The following is an 18,462-nucleotide window of genomic DNA, read 5'->3' on the forward strand; positions in this document are numbered from 1 at the left end:
GGCAGAAAAAAACTGGGGCTGCTAAGGCAGAGTGAGGGATATACCCGGGGGCCCCGCCCCCTGTGAGGAGTTATACTGAGAAGCGTTTTAACGCTTGAAGTGCTGTTTTTTCTGCCTAGTCTCCTGAAAGGAAGGATGATAAACCCTAAGGTCAATTGTTGCTGTGTCCGTCCATGAACGGAAGAGAAATACCTGTTTGGTCAGAAATCCAGTAAGCGCCAAACTTCCTGTTTGAGCTGATGACCGGTCCTCTGCTACAGGGAAATTTCAACCATTATCGTCAGCCTTGCCCAGTTCTCCTCTGCTACTAAAGAACACCTCCCTCGCTTCTCAGCTCATTATTGTAACATGAAGCATTCTGTAGTCCATAAGAGGAGAACTCAGTAAGGGCTGACAACTTTGCTTGGTATTTCAGGGGCAACTGGCAGAGTCGTCAGCTCAAACAGGAAATTAGCAGCGCACTGGATTTCTGCCACATCAACAGGTATTTTTCAGTACTTGCCTTTTTAGAGGGACAAAACATGTGAAAATGTCCCTGTACTCCTGAGATGTGCCGTATATGTTTTCTTTTCATTTTGCAGGATTTTATTATTGTAATTCTCCATAATGTAACCTTGCAAAACCCATAATCCCTCCATACTCCTGACAAATGTTTACAGTAGATGGGCAGCAAGATCTGTTAGTTTTAATTGTAACAGTGCATTATCTTGAAATATAATAAATCAATTCGAACCTAAAGTGACATTTATAAGCTATTCAGCATATAACACTGTCACACAGGGGAGGTCTTGTGTACTACCCCTGGTAGTAATAGCCAAGGTCAGTTCCAATTCTGTGGTCTACAATGCAAATGGGCTGTTTTTTATTTATATTTGTATAACCGTTTTATTTAGCGAATGACATGTGCTTTACAGCACAGTAGTTTGCTATTTATATACTATTTGAGAGCAATGTGAAAAAGGCCAAAAGGATATCTCAATTTCAAAAAATTATTTCCTTTTCTAAAAAAACTGAAATACAGTATACTGCATCATCTACACTACCATAATTTATCGGCTAGGCCTTACATTGGCTATTAATATCCTCTACAACTTCCTCCAGAATCTCTTCTCATGTGTAATCTCTTGGTCTCCACACTTTTCTCCTCACCGGAAGAACTGGAAGCACATTCATTTCCAGTGTCTCGATCACTATCGCCTTCTTTGGCCTCTGCCAAGCCAGAAGTGGAAGCACCAGAGCTGGAAGTAGCATTGGTTGGATTTTTCCTTCGACGTTTTCCCAAGCACCTCAATCTTGGATTGTTCATTACAGCATACTCTTTGGCACCATCCTAAAATATTTAAAGTTGAAGGCTAATCAAATCTATACATTAATAATTTACTCAGTGAACAATCAGCACCACATCTCGAGTAAAGAAACAACAAAATATTGGGACTTTATAAGTGCTGAAACCTCCTCTTAGAATGATGAATCTTACAACATAATATTAAAATTAAATTTTATTATAAATTGTTAAAATTGTGTCTATACCAAATAATTGACAGATTGAATATTAAAAAAAATATATATTTATACAGCGTAACTAATAGATTAGACAAACTTCTCCCTCTCCAAAGTATAGTAATTCCTCTATAGACAGATGTATTATGCAGTCATGGATAACCATGGCAAACAATATTTCACATATATGAGCAGATGCGCAAACCGACGTGTTTCGCCTTGTCAGGTTCTTCAGGGGTTTCTTTGGATGGAAATGAATGTAGTAGAGTTGCTGTAAAAAAAAAAAAAAAAAGATACAAAAAATATACATTCACAAATGTTCCTAAGTTCATAAATAATTGATATCACAATGGTTGCTATACAGTAGTTAAAAAACGTACATCTGGTATGTATTGACTTTGGGAAGCAATTCTACTACATTCATTCCCCTCCAAAGAGATCCCTGAAGAAGACAAGGTGAAACACATTGGTTTGTGCATCTCCTCATATATGTGAAATATTGTTTGCCATGGTTATCCGTGACTGCATAATACATTTGTCTATAGAGGAATTACTACTGTATACTTTGGAGAGGTGGAAGTTTGTCTAATCTATTAGAGTTACACTGTATAAAACTCTTGTTTTCTTCAATATGTCTATTATTTGGTAAAGACACAATTTTAACAATTTATAATAAAATGTTATTTTAATATCACGTTGTAAGATTCATCATTCTAGGAGGAGGTTTTAGCACCTATAAAGTCCCAATATTTTGATGTTTCTTTCTGTGTAAGTAATCAAAATCTACACGTATTGTCTGCTATTAATAAATAACAAGATAGAGATCTAGTATGGTTGTCCCACATTATTTTCCATGCTCCAAACTGCCTTATGATCTCCACTGAAGCTCATGTTGCAAAATGTCAAAGGAGTCATTTCATATTTCTCCTTCACTTCATGGAGTTTAAATGCAATACACCAAAGATAAGCTCCATTAATTGAAACACAGTGGGGGTGATTTACTAAAACAAGCACACAGAATCTGGTGCAGCTGTGCATAGTAACCAATCAGCTTTTAGATTTTATTGTCAAAGCTTCATTTACCAAGCCGAGGTTAGAAGCGGATTGGTTACTATGTACAGCTGCACCAGATTCTGTGTTCACCAGTTTTAGTAAATCTCCCATTGTTTCCCAAAGGATAAAAATGGGGTCAAGCCAGTCCTCAATCAACTTTTTGCTTGACATCATACTAATGCTGGCCATACACTAGACGAAAAATCGGCCGATTGCGCTCTCGAAAAACGAACATACGTTCGTGAGAGCAAACGATCACGCCATCATGTAGTTACGATATTCGAACGATAAATCGTTCGGAGTACATCAATCTATCGTTTTTTCGTCCGGTTTTTGCATTGAAAAGTGACAAAAATGGTTTGACCTTTGCTCCCTGGCTTCCTGTGCTCACGTATAAGCCCAGAGAAGCAACGTACGTTCGTCAGAACGAACCTTGAGCACATCTCTACTGCATCACCTACATAAGCACCACCTTCAATATGGATGTGGATGAGAGGACCATTGCAATAGTAATGCTTGGAGTGATGGCTATAGAGCAAGCAGAGCAGCCCCCCCCCCAAAAAAAAGACGAAGGTTATGGAGTAAAGAGTGGCTGAAGAACCGTGATAACTTCTCACATATGAGATTGGTTAGAGAATTAAAGGAAAACAATCCTGAAGATTATCGCAACTATCTGAGGATGCCTGATGAGTCCTTTCAGCTGCTACTGAGTCTAGTTTCACCACTCATAACCAAAAAAGACACCGTCTTAAGAACTAGCATCACAGCGGAGCAGAGACTAGTAGCAACATTACGTTTTCTGGCAACTGGCCGAAGTTTTGAAGACCTCAAATTCACTACTGGAATCTCTGCCCAGTCACTCGGCCGCATCATACCTGAGACCTGCCAAGCCATCATAAGAATACTACAAGACAAATATTTAAAGGTAATAACAGATTGGTTTTATTTTAAAGTCTGACAAACACTGCTTCCTTGAACATTGAAGCTGCAAACATAACTGTAAAGTAGTAAAATAACAAATCTTCTACGTGTTTCACAGGGATGTGTAGTTATAGTCATGTCCCCAGTGGCCTTGTGGACGATCCTGTTGTGGTTGATATGGGACGGGCCACTGATTCATTGGGTGATGTTGGGATGGTTGTTTGTTGGTGGGTTTATGCTCTGCTAAATGGGTGTTGGTGGTAAGCTCCCCTCTTAACCCTTTATTTAAAAGCTGCAGAAGTAAGGGTTCCACCAATTGTTTCTGTTCCTCTGTCATGCGACGTATATTTTTGGCCGTCAATCCATCGCATTCATCCCTTTTTTGGTTAAAGGGGTGGTTCACCCTAAAAACGACTTTTTTTTATTACACTGCCCCCCCACATTACAATACGATTAAGGCTATTAATTTTTTTTTTTATGCTGTACATACCTTTGTACAGCATATTCACCCGTGGCATCCGGCTTGCGAGTCCCGCGGGAGTGGGCGTTCCTAACATGTCTGTGATTGACGTTTGACCAAAAACTAGCTCCCCCTGTCGCGTAAGCTGCGTCACGGTTGGCGAAAGGAGCCGAACGGCGAGTCGGCGCTATACTGCGCATGCGCATCGCTGTTCGGCTCCTTTCGCCAATCGTGACGCGGCTTACGCGACGGGGGGAGCTCGTTTTTGGTCAAACGTCAATCACAGACATGTTAGGAACGCCCACTCCCGCGGGACTCGCAAGCCGGATGCCACGGGTGAATATGCTGTACAAAGGTATGTACAGCATAAAAAAAAATTAATAGCCTTAATCGTATTGTAATGTGGGGGGGCAGTGTAATAAAAAAAAGTCGTTTTTAGGGTGAACCACCCCTTTAAGTGCTGCAGTTGCTTGCAAGAGAAAGTTCCCTGTAGCCTGTGGTGTTGTTTTTCTCTTTTTTTTTCGATTCACTGCTGGTGATGCCACAGTCTGCGTCTCATTCCCAAATAGATCCTGTATAATATTGGCAAATAAAACAATGTCTAAATAATTGCATACTGAAAATCTTCATAGTTTTACCTTTTACAGCTCCCAGCATCTGTGGAGGAATGGAAAGCAACAGCCAAACAATTTAACGACTATTGGAATTTCCCCAACTGCGGTGGTGCCATAGACGGAAAACATGTTCGAATAACACCCCCAGCAAAACCTGGATCCTTCTATTATAATTATAAAGGCTACCTTAGCATTGTCCTAATGGCAATCGTCAACGCCAAATATGAGTTAAATATACCATCCAAACAGGAAACAGTGGAAGGCCTAAATTTTGTTTTTGTTGCAGATGACGCATTTGCATTATCTGAACATGTGTTGAAACCCCTTTGCCCTTAAAAACCTTACGCCTGATCAGAAAATCTTTATTTATAGGTTATCTCGTGCTAGACGAGTGGTCGAAAATGCTTTTGGGATGTTGGCCAACCGCTTTCGTATCTTTCATACTCCAATCAATGTAACCCCCCCAAAAAAAATTATATTATGGTTCATTGTTGCTGTGTGCTACATAATTTTCTGAGACGTACTAGCTCCACCTACATATCACAAACCATGATGGACCGGGAAGATACTCTGGGGATGTCATGCCTGGTGAGTGGCGTAATGATTCGAAAGGGCTTTCAGACCTAGGCCGTGCCCCGCCTCTCTACTCAAATAGCCCATCAGAATCGGCTGGACAATATGCAATATTTTCTTGGTCCTGGTGCAGTAGATTGGCAATACAATCTTTAAATTAAAAAATATAATGTCAGTGGCTGGAATAATATCTTGGTTTTTCAGTAAAGACGGTTTTTGTTTGGACTATAAAAAAATAGAGATAAGAACATTTGTCAATAAAATCATTTGTGTTGTAATGTGTTCAGTATTGTCATTAAACAAAACATGTTTTTATCTTTATAGCAAAGTAAATAATAAAATAACTTTTGCTTAAATTACCTGACTGTTATCAATTTCCTCTAATGTCCCATCTTCCTCATCTCCAGAATTCGTAGCACTCACACTACTGTCCAGACTAGATACTGAGGCTCTGGGTTCCTCTTGTTCCGTCAGGAATCTCAAGCTTTCAAAGTACCACAGACGTGGCACGTACACTTGGTCTGCACCAGCTCCAGATTTCTTGGAATCTTGGATTTTGTTCAATTCCTTCTTGAAAATGGTCCGCAAATGAGAGATTTTTTGCTTCACATATGCCACATCGGATTTTGAATAAACCACAGTGCACAGTCCAGCCAATTTACTGTACGCTTCATTGCGCTTCTGCCTGTCAGAGTACTCTTTAGAGTGCACTTTCCATAAACAAGACAGTTCCCTGTACATGTCTATAAATTGGGGGAGGAAATGTGGGGATGTGAATTTGTCCACCATTGCTCCTGTAATAAAACACAATACATCATGATTTACTAAACAATCTCCACTTAAATCTTATTACTAAAAACATATAATATTGAATTGGTCTGCTTTACCTTCAAATGTAAAGAATTTTCTGAATTTTGGTCCGTGTGATCTTTCGTTTGCGAGTTCCTCTCCGCAGAATAATCTTACGTGCCAACGTTCTGTGTGGCGGGTCAGAGTTCACTGCATTGCAGTATGGGAGTTTACAGGCTCCGCCCTTCTTCTTCCGTCGCCATCTCAAGCATCAGAACAATGTCGGAAGAGAAGGAGCATGCCCTTTCTAAAAGAATTGGGCTGGAAAATTTAAAAAAAAAAGGCAACACCTATGTCCCTGGAAGAAATGACAACCATGGTGAAGATTTTAGAGAAAAATTACTATGATGGGAGACACACACACGACCCTAGGCCTAATAGAAGAAAATAGGACATCATGGAGAAGGTTATCCATGTGCTTGGGAAGAAGTATGGTGTGGACAGAACAAAAGACCAGCTGCGGAAGAGATGGTCCGACTTAAAACAGAGAGGAAGCACAGTTGTGTAAAATACACCAATTGATCCGAAAAGGTAATTCAAAATAATTTATGCCATTTTTGTTCTCTCAACTAGCTATGCAATCCATGTAGTCTGCCTGCAATGTGTTTGTATGTATGGAAAATAGAATCTTTAGCATGCATACTAATTTTTGGCTTTTTTATTTGTTTTCTTTTAAACACAGAAAAACCCAAGAAAGCATTTAGAAAAAGCACTGTGTCAACATAACTGAATATTATTATGGTTGATGACACATCTCCAGTTACAGAAAAAGGACCTGATGAGGATGATGCTGAACCAGGCCAAAGTATTATAGATGTTGAAGCTGACCAGGCACAGCATTCCTGTGAAAGCATCACAAGCACCACAGGTAAGCCAGTATACATAGACTGTAACTTGAACTGAATTGGAAACACATTCCCCTGATTTTTTTTACATTTTTCTATCTTAAATACCTTCACTGGCCAAAGATTGTTATCTGATCTGTTGAAGTGCTCCTCACAGTTGGAGAAATGCTCATCTGAATTAGAAAAAAACAAAGATCACTTAACCTCTGTCCAGAAACAATTCCTGGTTGTTATTGACACACTAACTAAAATTTAAGAGGTGTCTTTTTGGTCCATGTATGTTTTATGTTTTGTTTTAGTTAATTGTTTGCTGAAGTTTGCACAAAAGTTCTACTATTTTAAATTTTGATAACAAGCACTTTTTTTTTTGTTCGTGAGTCCTTTGCACATTTAAAAGTCAAGCCTGGCATGGAAAAACATGGTTGGAGCAAAAAAGATTTGAGCAGGCAGTCACTTTTACTATAGTTTATTATGTTGTGTTCTAGCACAGTCACTTTTCCATCTGTTGACATACATTATAGTATGGGTGACTGACATCACAAACCTCAAGTTGAATCTCAAACCATGTTTATTCTGCGGGCCAAAAACTACAGGTTTTTTTTATACCAACAAATTTAATTTTGAAAACCATGAGAGATAATTTGAAAAAATTGCTTCATACATGCATAATGTATATTATTCAACTTGAAGAAAAACATTTTTTCACACACTTTAAACCAAAAATATTATGCTCTCTTGTGTAATTCCAAGACATATATGGTGTACTTTCTAATCCGAAAAAATGATGCTCTGTTGTGTAATAAAAAAAATGATGCTCTCTTGTGTAATATAAAAAATGATGCTCTATTGTGTAATTTAAAAAATGATGCTCTCTTGTGTAATATAAAAAATGATGCTCTTTTGCGGTGATATGCAATTAGCGGACCTCCAGCTGTTGCAAAACTACAAGTCCCATCATGCCTCTGGGTGTCATGCTTGTAGCTGTCAGAGTCTTGCTATGCCTCATGGGATTTGTAGTTCTGCAACAGCTGGATGTCCGCTAATTGCATATCCCTGCTCTATTGTGTAATTTAAAAAAATATGCTCTCTTGTGTAATATAAAAAAATATGCTCTCTTGTGTAATAAAAAAAAAAAAACTTGATTAATGTTTAATTATATGTTCTCTTGTATACAAAAAAAATAAAAAATAAGGAAAATAAATATTACTTTATTTTTGTTTAAAAAAATACATTTTGCAATGAAGTTTTAATATTGCATATTTTGTGTATGTAGTGAATTCTTTAAACATACATAAAGGTATATCACATTTGAAGAAATTGCAGGTTACATAGTTGGTGAAGTGTATCATGACCTTTTGACGTGAACGTTCTTTGATATGAATATTTACCTTCCGGGTTATAGTGTTTTCAAACATGCGCAGTAGCAAGCATTCATTTTTGTTCGAACAAATAACGCATTAACCTTACGATTTATCGTTCGGCCGTCAAAATTTTTCCAAACTAGCCGTTCGTTTTTTTTCCACGAAAACGTCACAAACGATTAAACGATTTGTGCCCATTAACTTGCCGAAAAACGAACAAAGTGTCCCTATGAGCGATTTTCGGACGATTTTTCGTCTAGTGTATGGCCAGCATAAGCATGAACTCAGAATTGCAACTAAGGACCAATCTGAATTCTTTCTCAACAAGAAAAAACAGCAAGATGGCAAAAGTAATGTAGGTTGGGATGTGGAATTATTTTAGTCATGTAAAAGTGAATGGGGTGAATTGTGCCAACTCCAAACACTTGCAGTGTACAGACGGGCTAAATAGTAAGACTAAATGCACCTGCATCATATAACCCTCACCATGATGCAGGTGAGCATCGTATTGTCTTCTTAGTGTGTCAGCTTTATTAAACTAAGTTGATATAAACACTCAGCAAACTACTGATAACAGTTGTTTCTATTTGAATCAACCATGTTGTTAGAAGGGTGCTACAACACCTGACTAAGCACATTGTACAACATGAGTAGGATATTACATGTTTGAGGAAGGGACCCTGGGAGGTCCCAAAATGTTTTTTTTTTATGTGATCATACAAGAATAATGCACTTGGAATTTTGAAACAAGCTTGTTGGTGTGCTGGCAAAATTGTCATACAGGAGTAAGGGAGCAATTCTAATTTCACTGATCCCCCCTACAAAAATAATAGAATGTCACCTAAAAATGTGTATTTTTAGAGTCTTGTGGTAAGGTAAAATTGCACCAACCAGCCACAAGAAGCAGTAGTTTCCACATGGTTCAGTCTCAATCTTGATTTCTCGACTTCGTCTTCTGCACACATTAGGACTTGCATGAAATGCTAAAAAAACAAAACACAGTTAACTGAAAGCAGAAAGACACTTGTGTATGAAAGTGTTTCCTGCCATTAGCAACTAATCAGTTCCCTTATAAACAAGAATCGTTTTTTCTTTGTATTGTTTATATGCAGAGCCTAATAATACAGGCCTGATTCAATATTAATGCATTGTCTGTAAAATACAGACCGAGAAGACAACCATCTTATGAGCTTAAAGAAACGTGTCCAGAGAGAATAAGTAGGCTGCCACTGCTGACCTAAAAGCTAGTTTACTGTACCTGGTGGTACGATTATGTCAGATGTCAGATTTTTTGCGTCTCAAAGCAGTACATTATTTTGCATAGAAATTTGATGTTTTTATATTGTAGGCCTACAATTCTTAGTAATAAATCTTAAATCTGTCCAAACAAGAGTCTAGTAGACATCTGGGTACAATAAAGTTTGAAACACTAAATCATAATATAATAAATAACTATAAATAATTCTATAGTTTTTTGGTTGCCATGGTCGATCTCAAGTTTCCAGGCAGAAAGAACAGTATATATAATATAAAACTGCATGCAGGTCATTGGACAAAACACTAGGGACAACAGGGAGGTGAAATGATTTGATACAGTAATGTAATCTGTATGTGTTCTGAATTTTGTACTTTCAGAATTTGCTGTCAGGCACTGCCTCCATGCGTCGCAACGCTCGCAGGGAATAGAGCCCGGCACACAGAGGGATTGGGTGGAGAACACAGACCGAAGACACAGCAGAGGGACATCACAGGATCCTGGGGACAAGGTAAGTAACCTGGACCAGGATCCCGAGATGCAATACCCAGTGTGGCTCTGGGTTACCGTTAACCTCCCTGAGAATACCGCCAGGTAGGTTAATCAAATTACTAGGTAGGTCAATGACTTGTGAGTCATTAGAGAAAGCCAAGACAAAGGGGGGAAGGATTGAGATAAACCAAAAATAGTATCAATTAAAATACAGTATATAAATGCAGTCCTGGTAGTTGGGATTTAAAGTACATGTAAATCCCAACAATGAATGCCTCTTATATGCCCACTTTTGGTCTGTTTTACGCCATTGAAAGTATATTGTTAACGTGGTTCTAAACCCATACAGACCACTTTAACCTACAGGTAAGTCTAGATTAAGGCTTACCTGTAGGTGCAACAAATATCTCCTAAACCTACACGGTTTAGGATATATTTGCAGAAAAGACTACACCAATGTCTATGGCGCATGCGCGTCGTAGATAACGGCGCAGGCGCACTGAGCGTGCCATTAGTGAGGGCGATCATGCCGTCACTGACGGCTTCTGTGCGCATGCACGGGAGTGACGTCATTGCGGCTCCCACCAATCACAGCGCCGGAGCAGTATACCCGGAAGTAACTCGGGTATTAATGGCGGCCGCGGAGGTGAGGAATGAGAGTCGCGTCGGGGGCTTCGATCTCAGGTAAGTAATTCATAATGAGCTAGTATGATATGCATACTAGCTCATTATGCCTTTCTCTTGCAGGGGTTTGTTTTTAAAGAAAGGCTTTAGAGGGTTTACTTCCTCTTAAATAAGTGCCAGCAATTGTGAGCCATTCTATGTCCCCTGCACACTTCCTATGCTATCCCAAAGAGCCATGCTAGTTCTAATCTTGAACTACAGCCTTTATGTTGCAATGATCTAAGAGTGGACGTGGTTAAGTAAAAGACAATGAGCAGGGCTGACATCATCTAGTCAACAAAAATGCTGTGTTGTCAGTCATATGTTTTTGTTTTTTTATCCCACCTTGACATGCGTTAAAAATATGTTTATTTGTTTTTAACATAATGAACATAAAACAACATGAGGTGTCACAATCTGCGAACAGTCATAAGTGTGCTTGGGGAAAGAGTCAGCCAAATGGCTATCGCCCACAGCGAGACTCCTACCATCATGTAAAACAGTATGAACAGCAATGACTGCAACATTAAACAAAAATTAGATACGACCGCAAGGGCCTTTTCGTTTTTGGCAGAATTGTAACTAGAATATTTGGCAGAGAAATAATAAAACCAAAAGGGAAAAGAAAAAAAAAAAAGACATACAGGGCAAAAAAGCAAAATGGAAATTAAAGTGAAAAACGAGAGATCAGGAGACAAGAATACGAAAAGGTGGGAAAAGAAGGGGAAGAGAGGAAAGAGAAAGGGGGGGGGGGAAGAAGGAAGAGAGAAGAGAAACAAGCCAGGGGGGACCAGAAAGAAGAGCGCGAGTTGCTAAAAAGACAATCGGAGAAAGGTAATGTAGGGCAGGCGTAGAGAGGAAGACCCTGGAGTAGGAACCCAGCCTGTGCCAGGGCAGATGAATATATAGAAACGATCATGTCGGGGGTGACAACATGTTCGCCAGAGTGTCAGAGGAAGAGAAGTGGAGCCAGATGAGCCACAGCAGTTTATAATTATCAAAAGTTTTGTTGTCAAGAGCCAACATCTCCTCCATTTTCATAGTGTTGTTCATAATTGAAACCCAGTGTGACAAGGGAGGAATGGTGGTCGACTTCCAATAGGAAGCTATTAGCTGTCTCGCTGAGTACATAAAAAAACGGAGGAGATTCCGCTTCTGTAATGTAACTGATCACGGCAGTATGGAAAGGAGAGCAATCTTAGGAGAGGGAACCAATAATTCATCATAAGTTTTATTATAACACTCAAATATCCGAGTCCAGAAGGGGCGGATCCTCTCACATTCCCACCAGACATGTAGGTAGGTCCACGTGGCTAGCAGGAAATCATGGACTTGTGAGTAAAATAAAATGAAGTCTGCCATTCTGGTCTTGGGATGTCCTCACCCAAGTCTGCGGACCCACATCCTGGTGTAAGAGGGAAGCTCTGTGTGTGTGAGAGTCTGTAAGGAGGTTATATATGGCCGAGAGAAGGTGTCTGGGAGTCTCCGAAAGAGCACAGCCGTTCAAACTCAGTACAGGGATGGTGTATTTGGGAAAAGGAATGCAAGTGCTTTGTGAATGTAGAGCAGTTAGCCAATTGTGAGATCCTGCCGGCGTCACCGGTGACCCTAGTGTTGGATGTACAAACGAGCGTGCTTGGGGCCATTCAGTCCTTTTGAAGGGACCCAACGTTGGGACACCGATACCCTGAGGGAAGGAAGGATTGTCAAATAGGGGGGACAGCGGAGAAGGATCGGAGGATAGGAGGGGACACAACCCCCTGTTATACCAAATTCTGAGAGAGGCTAGTGTTAGCGGGGAGGGAGGAGGCATGCGCGCCAGATCAGTCCTGTATCCCCACAGTAGTGCTTGAAGATCCACGTGAGCCAGGTCCTGCTCTATGGTAACAGAGGCTTTTAAAAAAGGACGTGGGAACCATTCTAAGACACACGCTACATGGGTGACCTTGTAATATGTCTCGAAGTCGGGGAGACCAGCTCCACCTTGCAATTTTGGACGGGTGAGCAAATTATACTTTACCCTGGGTAACCCCCAGCTCCACAAGAATCTAATGGCAAGAGAATGTAGGAAAATGAAGAAGGATTTGGGGACTATAATGGGGACCGTTTGAAGGAGATATAGAAGTTTGGGGAGTGTGTCCATTTTGAGGGTGCTGATCCGTCCGAACCACGGTAGAGAAGACCCTCCCCATTCCTCCAGATCCTTTCGTACGCGGGAGAGCAATGGTTCATAATTTAAAGAAAAAAGATTGGAGAGATTGGAGGGAATAATGACCCCAAGGTATGAGATCCCCCTTGCCTGCCACTGGTCACTGTAGCGGAGGGGAGGGAGATGTTGAGAGCCCCAGTCTTGGATATGTTAAGTTTGAAGTTGCTAAATGAGCCAAAGCGATGGAATTCCGCAAAGAGGGATGGCAAGGAAATATGGGGGTCTTGTATGTACACCAGGAGATCGTCGGCATTAAAGGAATAACTTGTAATTGGAGGAAGGCGTTTGGATACCGTGTATGGAGGTATTTTGTCTAATGGCACAGGCTAAGTGTTCTATTACGATGACGAATAGGAGGGGGGACAGCCCTGCCGGGTGCCGTTGGAGATATCAAATGGCTCCGATGTAGAGCCATCAACCAAGACTGAGGCCGAAGGATGGGAGTAAAGGGACAGCACCTTGGAGATAAAGGACGTACCCAGGCCCAGCTGTTCCAACGAAAGTCAAAGAAATCTCCAATTGACCCGATCAAACACTTTTTCAGCGTCGAAGGAGAGGAGACAGGCCTTCAGCCCTTTACGTTGGATAAGGGAGATTACATGAATTGTTTAGCCTCACAGCCCGGGACAAATCCCACCTGGTCATTGTGGATCATACCCGGGAGTAGAGGGGACAAACGATTGGCCAATACCTTGGCAAACAATTTTAGGTCTACGTTGAGCAGGGATTTTGGCCGGTAGCTGCTGCATTGGGAGGGATCCTTGCCCGGTTTGGGTAGAATGGAGATATTAGTGGATAACAAAGCCTTGGGCGGAGGGAGTCATCCATGGCATTAAACACCTTAGTCATTAATGGGGCTAATAGCGGAGAAAAGGTTTTGTAGAAACAAGGGATGTACCCATCCGGGCCGGGACATTTGCCTACCTTCAAGCCCTTGATGGCGCCTAGAAACTCAGACGTGTTCAAGGATCTATCTAGTTCAGCCACATCAGACGCGTCAATAGGGGGCAATGCTGTTTCAACCACATAATCCCGCATGTCGTCTCCCGAAGGTGCGGTACACGTGATCGGGTCAGTGGGTCTTAAGTTATAAAGGCGAGAATAGTATTCCCGGAAGGCGAAGGATATGCCCGTCGTATTGAATGACTTGGTGCGATCAAGATGTGAAATAAAGAGAATGGAGCAGCGTGTCGGTCTAGGGTGTAGGACCCGTGCCAGATGTTTGCCGCATGTATTGGCTAGTGAGTAATGGAAATTGTGCGCCCTATCCCGAGCTATTAAAGAATGTGAATCGAGAAGCTGGAGGAGATCTCTACGATAATCGGACAAAAATGGCAGGGTCTAGATCACGTTTATATAAAGGTTCGAGCTCAGCTATAGTGGAGAGGAGGCGGCAGATATCACCCGATCGCATCTTTTTGAGATGGGAGCCATGTTGAATAAGTACACCCCTAACCACACACTTCAGGGCCTCCCATTGAATGAGAGGGGAGGAGGTGTCCGAGGAGTGATGCGAAACAAAGTTTTGAATGGCGGCGGAAACATCCGCCACACAGACGGGGTCCCGTTTAACCTCCAGTGTGTGCCTCTACGAGACGACGGGGGACGTGCAAGGGTTAAGTAGACTGGGGCATGATCAGACCAAAGCAGTTGACCTAAAGACGCCTGGATGGGAGTATCTAACAGCGACTGGGATATTAGGAAGTGATCTAGTCTGCTATAGGAATTTTGTGCTGCTGAGTAATGGCTGTAATCCCCTTCTGTGGGATGTTGGACACGCCAAACATCCACTTGACATATGTTTTAAGTAATGTCGACATTTAACATAAAAAGTTAAAGTGGACCTGAACTAAAAATGTGAGCATTTGCTATGTTAAATGGAACATTTAGAAATGTTAACTGTACCAAAGCAGTAAACTGAATGACTTACCTTTAGTATGCAAGTGCCTTGGCACTCTAGGGTCTACAGCCTCATAGACATCACTACCGTGCTGCTCACTCTTTTCCTTGCTTTAAAGGAAGCTGCATTTGAAGACCTGCAATGCTTGTAGCTCCTTGCTTCTTCATCCATTATGTGGATCTGTGCTTTCTGTACCTCTCCTGCAATTTCCTGAATTGTATCCCACCAAACATGAGATTGCCAGTAATCAGGGAAACCCCTGTGCCTTTACCAAGATTTACCACACAGAGGCACAGTGGAGAACACAGTGTGCCAAATCAGTGGGGAAAAAATCAGCTGCAAGAAGACCAGCAATACTGGTGACTAGTTCTTTTTTTGGGCTTCTGAGATGTGTATTAATACTTACATTTTCGGTAGGATAAGAGAAGGTCTGAATCTCTAGCTCCATCAGCTCGTTACAGCTCTCCAAAAGACTGGGGAAGGGGGGGAGAAATGCCACCAGCTAAAAGGACAGCTGTGACAGAGTTAACGTTTTAGCCACGTTTCTGAAGTCATTAGCTGAGGGGCCTTTTTTTTTTACCCTGTGAAGAACACACACAAACACACATTATATTGTCAAAAGTATTGGGACACCTACCTTTACAGGCACATGAACTTCAATGGCATCCAAATCTTAGTCCGTAGGGGCCAATATTGCGTTGGCCCACCCTTTGCAGCTATACCAGCTTCAGATCTTCTGGGAAGGCTGTCCACAGAGCAAGCTCCATAAAGACATGAATGAGCGAGGTCAGGCACGGATGTTGGACGAGAAGGCCTGGCTTGCAGTCTCCGCTCTAATTCATCCCAAAGGTGTTCTACTGGATTAAGGTCAGGACCAGACCAGTCATATTCCTCCATCCCAAATTCGCTCATTCATGTCTTTATGGGCCTTGCTTTGTGTACTGGTCCAAATCATTTGGTGGAGGGGGGATTATGGTGTGGGGTTGTTTTTCAGGGGTTGGGCTTGACACCTCAGTTCCAGTGAAGGGAACTCTTAAGGCATCAGTATACCAAAACATTTTGAACAACTTTTTTGTGAACAGTTTGGGGTTGGCCTTTTCCTCTTCCAACATGACCAGTGCACAAAGCAAGCTCCATAAAGACATGGATAAGCCAATTTGGGGTGGAGGAACTTGACTGGCCTGCAGAGAATCCTGACCTCAACCCGATAGAACACCCTTAAGATGAATTAGAGCAGAGACTGCGAGCCAGGCCTTCTTGTCCAAATCAGTGCCTGACCTCACAAATATGCTTCTGGAAGAATAGTCAAACATTCCCATAGACACACTCCTAAACCTTGTGGACAGCATTCCCAGAAGAGTTGAAGCTGTTATAGCTGCAAAGGGTGGGCCAACTCAACATTAAACCCTACGAACTAAGACTGGGATGCTATTAAAGTTCATGTGCGTGTAAAAGGTAGGTGTCCCAATGCCCCCCCCCCTTTTTCCGTTAGAAGTGGCTGCCACCTATTGCGGCGAGAGCAGGACTGTCGGGAGCTCTAATAGGGATTAGCGATTTTGGGTACGTGACCTTTACTACCAACACAAGAGACAAGGGTAAATCACGTCCCCCTCCTTTCTTCTGTTCTCGCCTGCTCGATTAGCGGATTAGTTAATGGGGTTGTACGCTCCCTTAGATAGTTAGGGGGAGGGTGGGGGAGATCGGATATAGGGCTAGAAGACTTAGTAGACACTAGGTACATCCGGTTATACAAGCTAAGTACATGCTCAGTATTGATGGTAGCTTGCTGTTCTGTTTTCCTTTTTTGTTTGTTTTCTCACGCATGTTTGTATATTGAAAGATGGTTACCTGTCTAAATAACTGATTTATGTACCAGTCATTTCAAAATCAAATAAAAAGTAAAGCAAAACAAAAAAAAGGTAGGTGTCCCAATACTTTACAATATAATGTATATTTTATAGGGGAATTTCACATAGTTCTGGATTGCAGCCCCCCTTCATGTTAAGTGGATATGCTGAGAACATATGTGGTTTAACCATATACCATGTGTTCAGAATTCATCAATGCTTAGTTCTGACTGGACCGCAAAAAAAAAAAAAACATTAGTAGCAGACAAGTTCAAAAAAGCAGGGCAGGATAACTCAGAAAATAACTGTAGCAATAAAGAAGCAAACTTACGGTGCAGGAAACAATCGTATTTAAAACAGCGGCGACAGAAGAGCGTGTGGAAAGAGTGAAGAGATTGCTCTCTCGGTACAGATTTGGCACAACGGCCATCGATATTAGGGGTACACTGTGGTGGAAGAGCGTTGGGGTCTGAAGCAGCAGTCAGTTCCTTGTACCTGAAACAAATAAGTGCATGCAGATGTGTTAACACAAAAAATATCCATATTTGGGAAATTATTAAGTGGCCAAAGTAGAATTTTTTTAGCAACAAAATGTATCTAAATCAATAACATTGGGCGGCACAGAGGTGTAGTGGGTAGAACTGTCACCTAGTTGGAATGGTGGTCCACTGCAGCTACAGGCATCATTCAGATATCCTTGTTTTCAGCCGGCTATTCTGTGCACCATAAAAAAAATTATAGCAGCAGTTCCGCCGCTTGATCAAAACCCCCCCCCCCCGCCACCATCCGGTGCTTCTCCGGGCTCTCCCGTGCCATCGGGGACCCGAAGAAAAAATCGGCCGCCACTGGATGACGACCATAGAGATATCCAATGACCAGATGGTCACCAGTCATCTTTATGACCGTCGGAGGCCGGGCGTGACATTATGTAAACAAAGCCGCGATCTCCGCTGATAAGCATGAGATTGGTGATTTTTTTTTTTTTCGATCTCATGCTTTCCAGCCTGGAGTAGAGATGTGGGGTCTTATTGACCCCCGCATCTCTCCATAAAGAGGACCTGTCACACACCATTCTTATTACAAGGGAGCCCACGCTCAGAAGCGAACACACACATAAGTCCCGCCCACATATGTAAACGCCATTTAAACCACACGTGAGGTATTGTCGAATGCGTTAGAGCGCAAGCAACAATTCTAGATTTTGTTTTTTTAATTACCGAAATTTGGCGCCATTCCATGAGTGTGCGTAATTTTATAGCGATGAACAGACAAAAACAGTCTGGCCCCAGGGAACTGGGACATCTTTTGCACCTTGAGAATGTCCTGCAAGAGCCCAAAAAAGCAGCTGTGTGGATGAGCACATCAGGAGGGGTGTAAATACAAGTAAAAACATTCAGGAGCAACCACAATGGAGAGCGCTGATCGGGACGGTTTAAAAGGACAAACAGTCAAATAATTAAAATGTTCAATGAGATAAAAGCATGCGTCGATTTAATAATAACATATGATTGGATGAAAAATCATCTAGACATCTCCTTGCAAAGATGGAACAACTGCAAAGCGTGCTCCTCACTGTGACAGTACCTTAAGCAAGAGTCGGTGGTGGACTGGCTTGGTGGGGCAGTGCTGCGATGGTATAACCTTTCTGTGTTCCTGGATGTCACTAGGAAGAGGAAAGCCAGCATGTGCAGAGCTGGATGGACAGGAAGCAAAGGGGGGACCAAGAGGCAGCCAGAGCAGCCAGTGACCACAGCTAGTGGACGGGAACACCTGAACGTGATGTCATATGATCAAGGAATGCATATCCAAAATAAAGCTTGGAAGGTGGAGAGCAAGCTGAGGAGAGTAGAGAGGAAAGATAGCTGTCGTCTTGACTACGTGTATCGGGGCGTGGCCCTTCTTCAGGTCATCTGGAAAAAG

The 18,462-nt window shown here is 41.8% G+C and overlaps 1 protein-coding gene across 3 annotated transcripts in view; it reads right to left on the bottom strand.

The window, feature by feature from the left end:
• EZH1 (enhancer of zeste 1 polycomb repressive complex 2 subunit) overlaps positions 1 to 18,462 on the bottom strand; it is a 394,387-nt gene that overhangs the window by 240,053 nt on the left and 135,872 nt on the right. For all 3 annotated transcript variants that reach the window (XM_040329824.1, XM_040329823.1, XM_040329825.1), the window contains 3 exons: positions 16,874 to 17,037; positions 9,068 to 9,159; positions 1,150 to 1,330 (listed from right to left, as the gene is read on the bottom strand). In XM_040329824.1, the coding sequence (XP_040185758.1) occupies positions 1,150 to 1,330; positions 9,068 to 9,159; positions 16,874 to 17,037 (437 nt within the window). The remainder of the gene's footprint in view (positions 1 to 1,149; positions 1,331 to 9,067; positions 9,160 to 16,873; positions 17,038 to 18,462) is intronic.

The sequence above is a fragment of the Rana temporaria genome, chromosome 12 (assembly GCF_905171775.1).
Source record: "Rana temporaria chromosome 12, aRanTem1.1, whole genome shotgun sequence".
Lineage (NCBI taxonomy): Eukaryota > Metazoa > Chordata > Amphibia > Anura > Ranidae > Rana > Rana temporaria.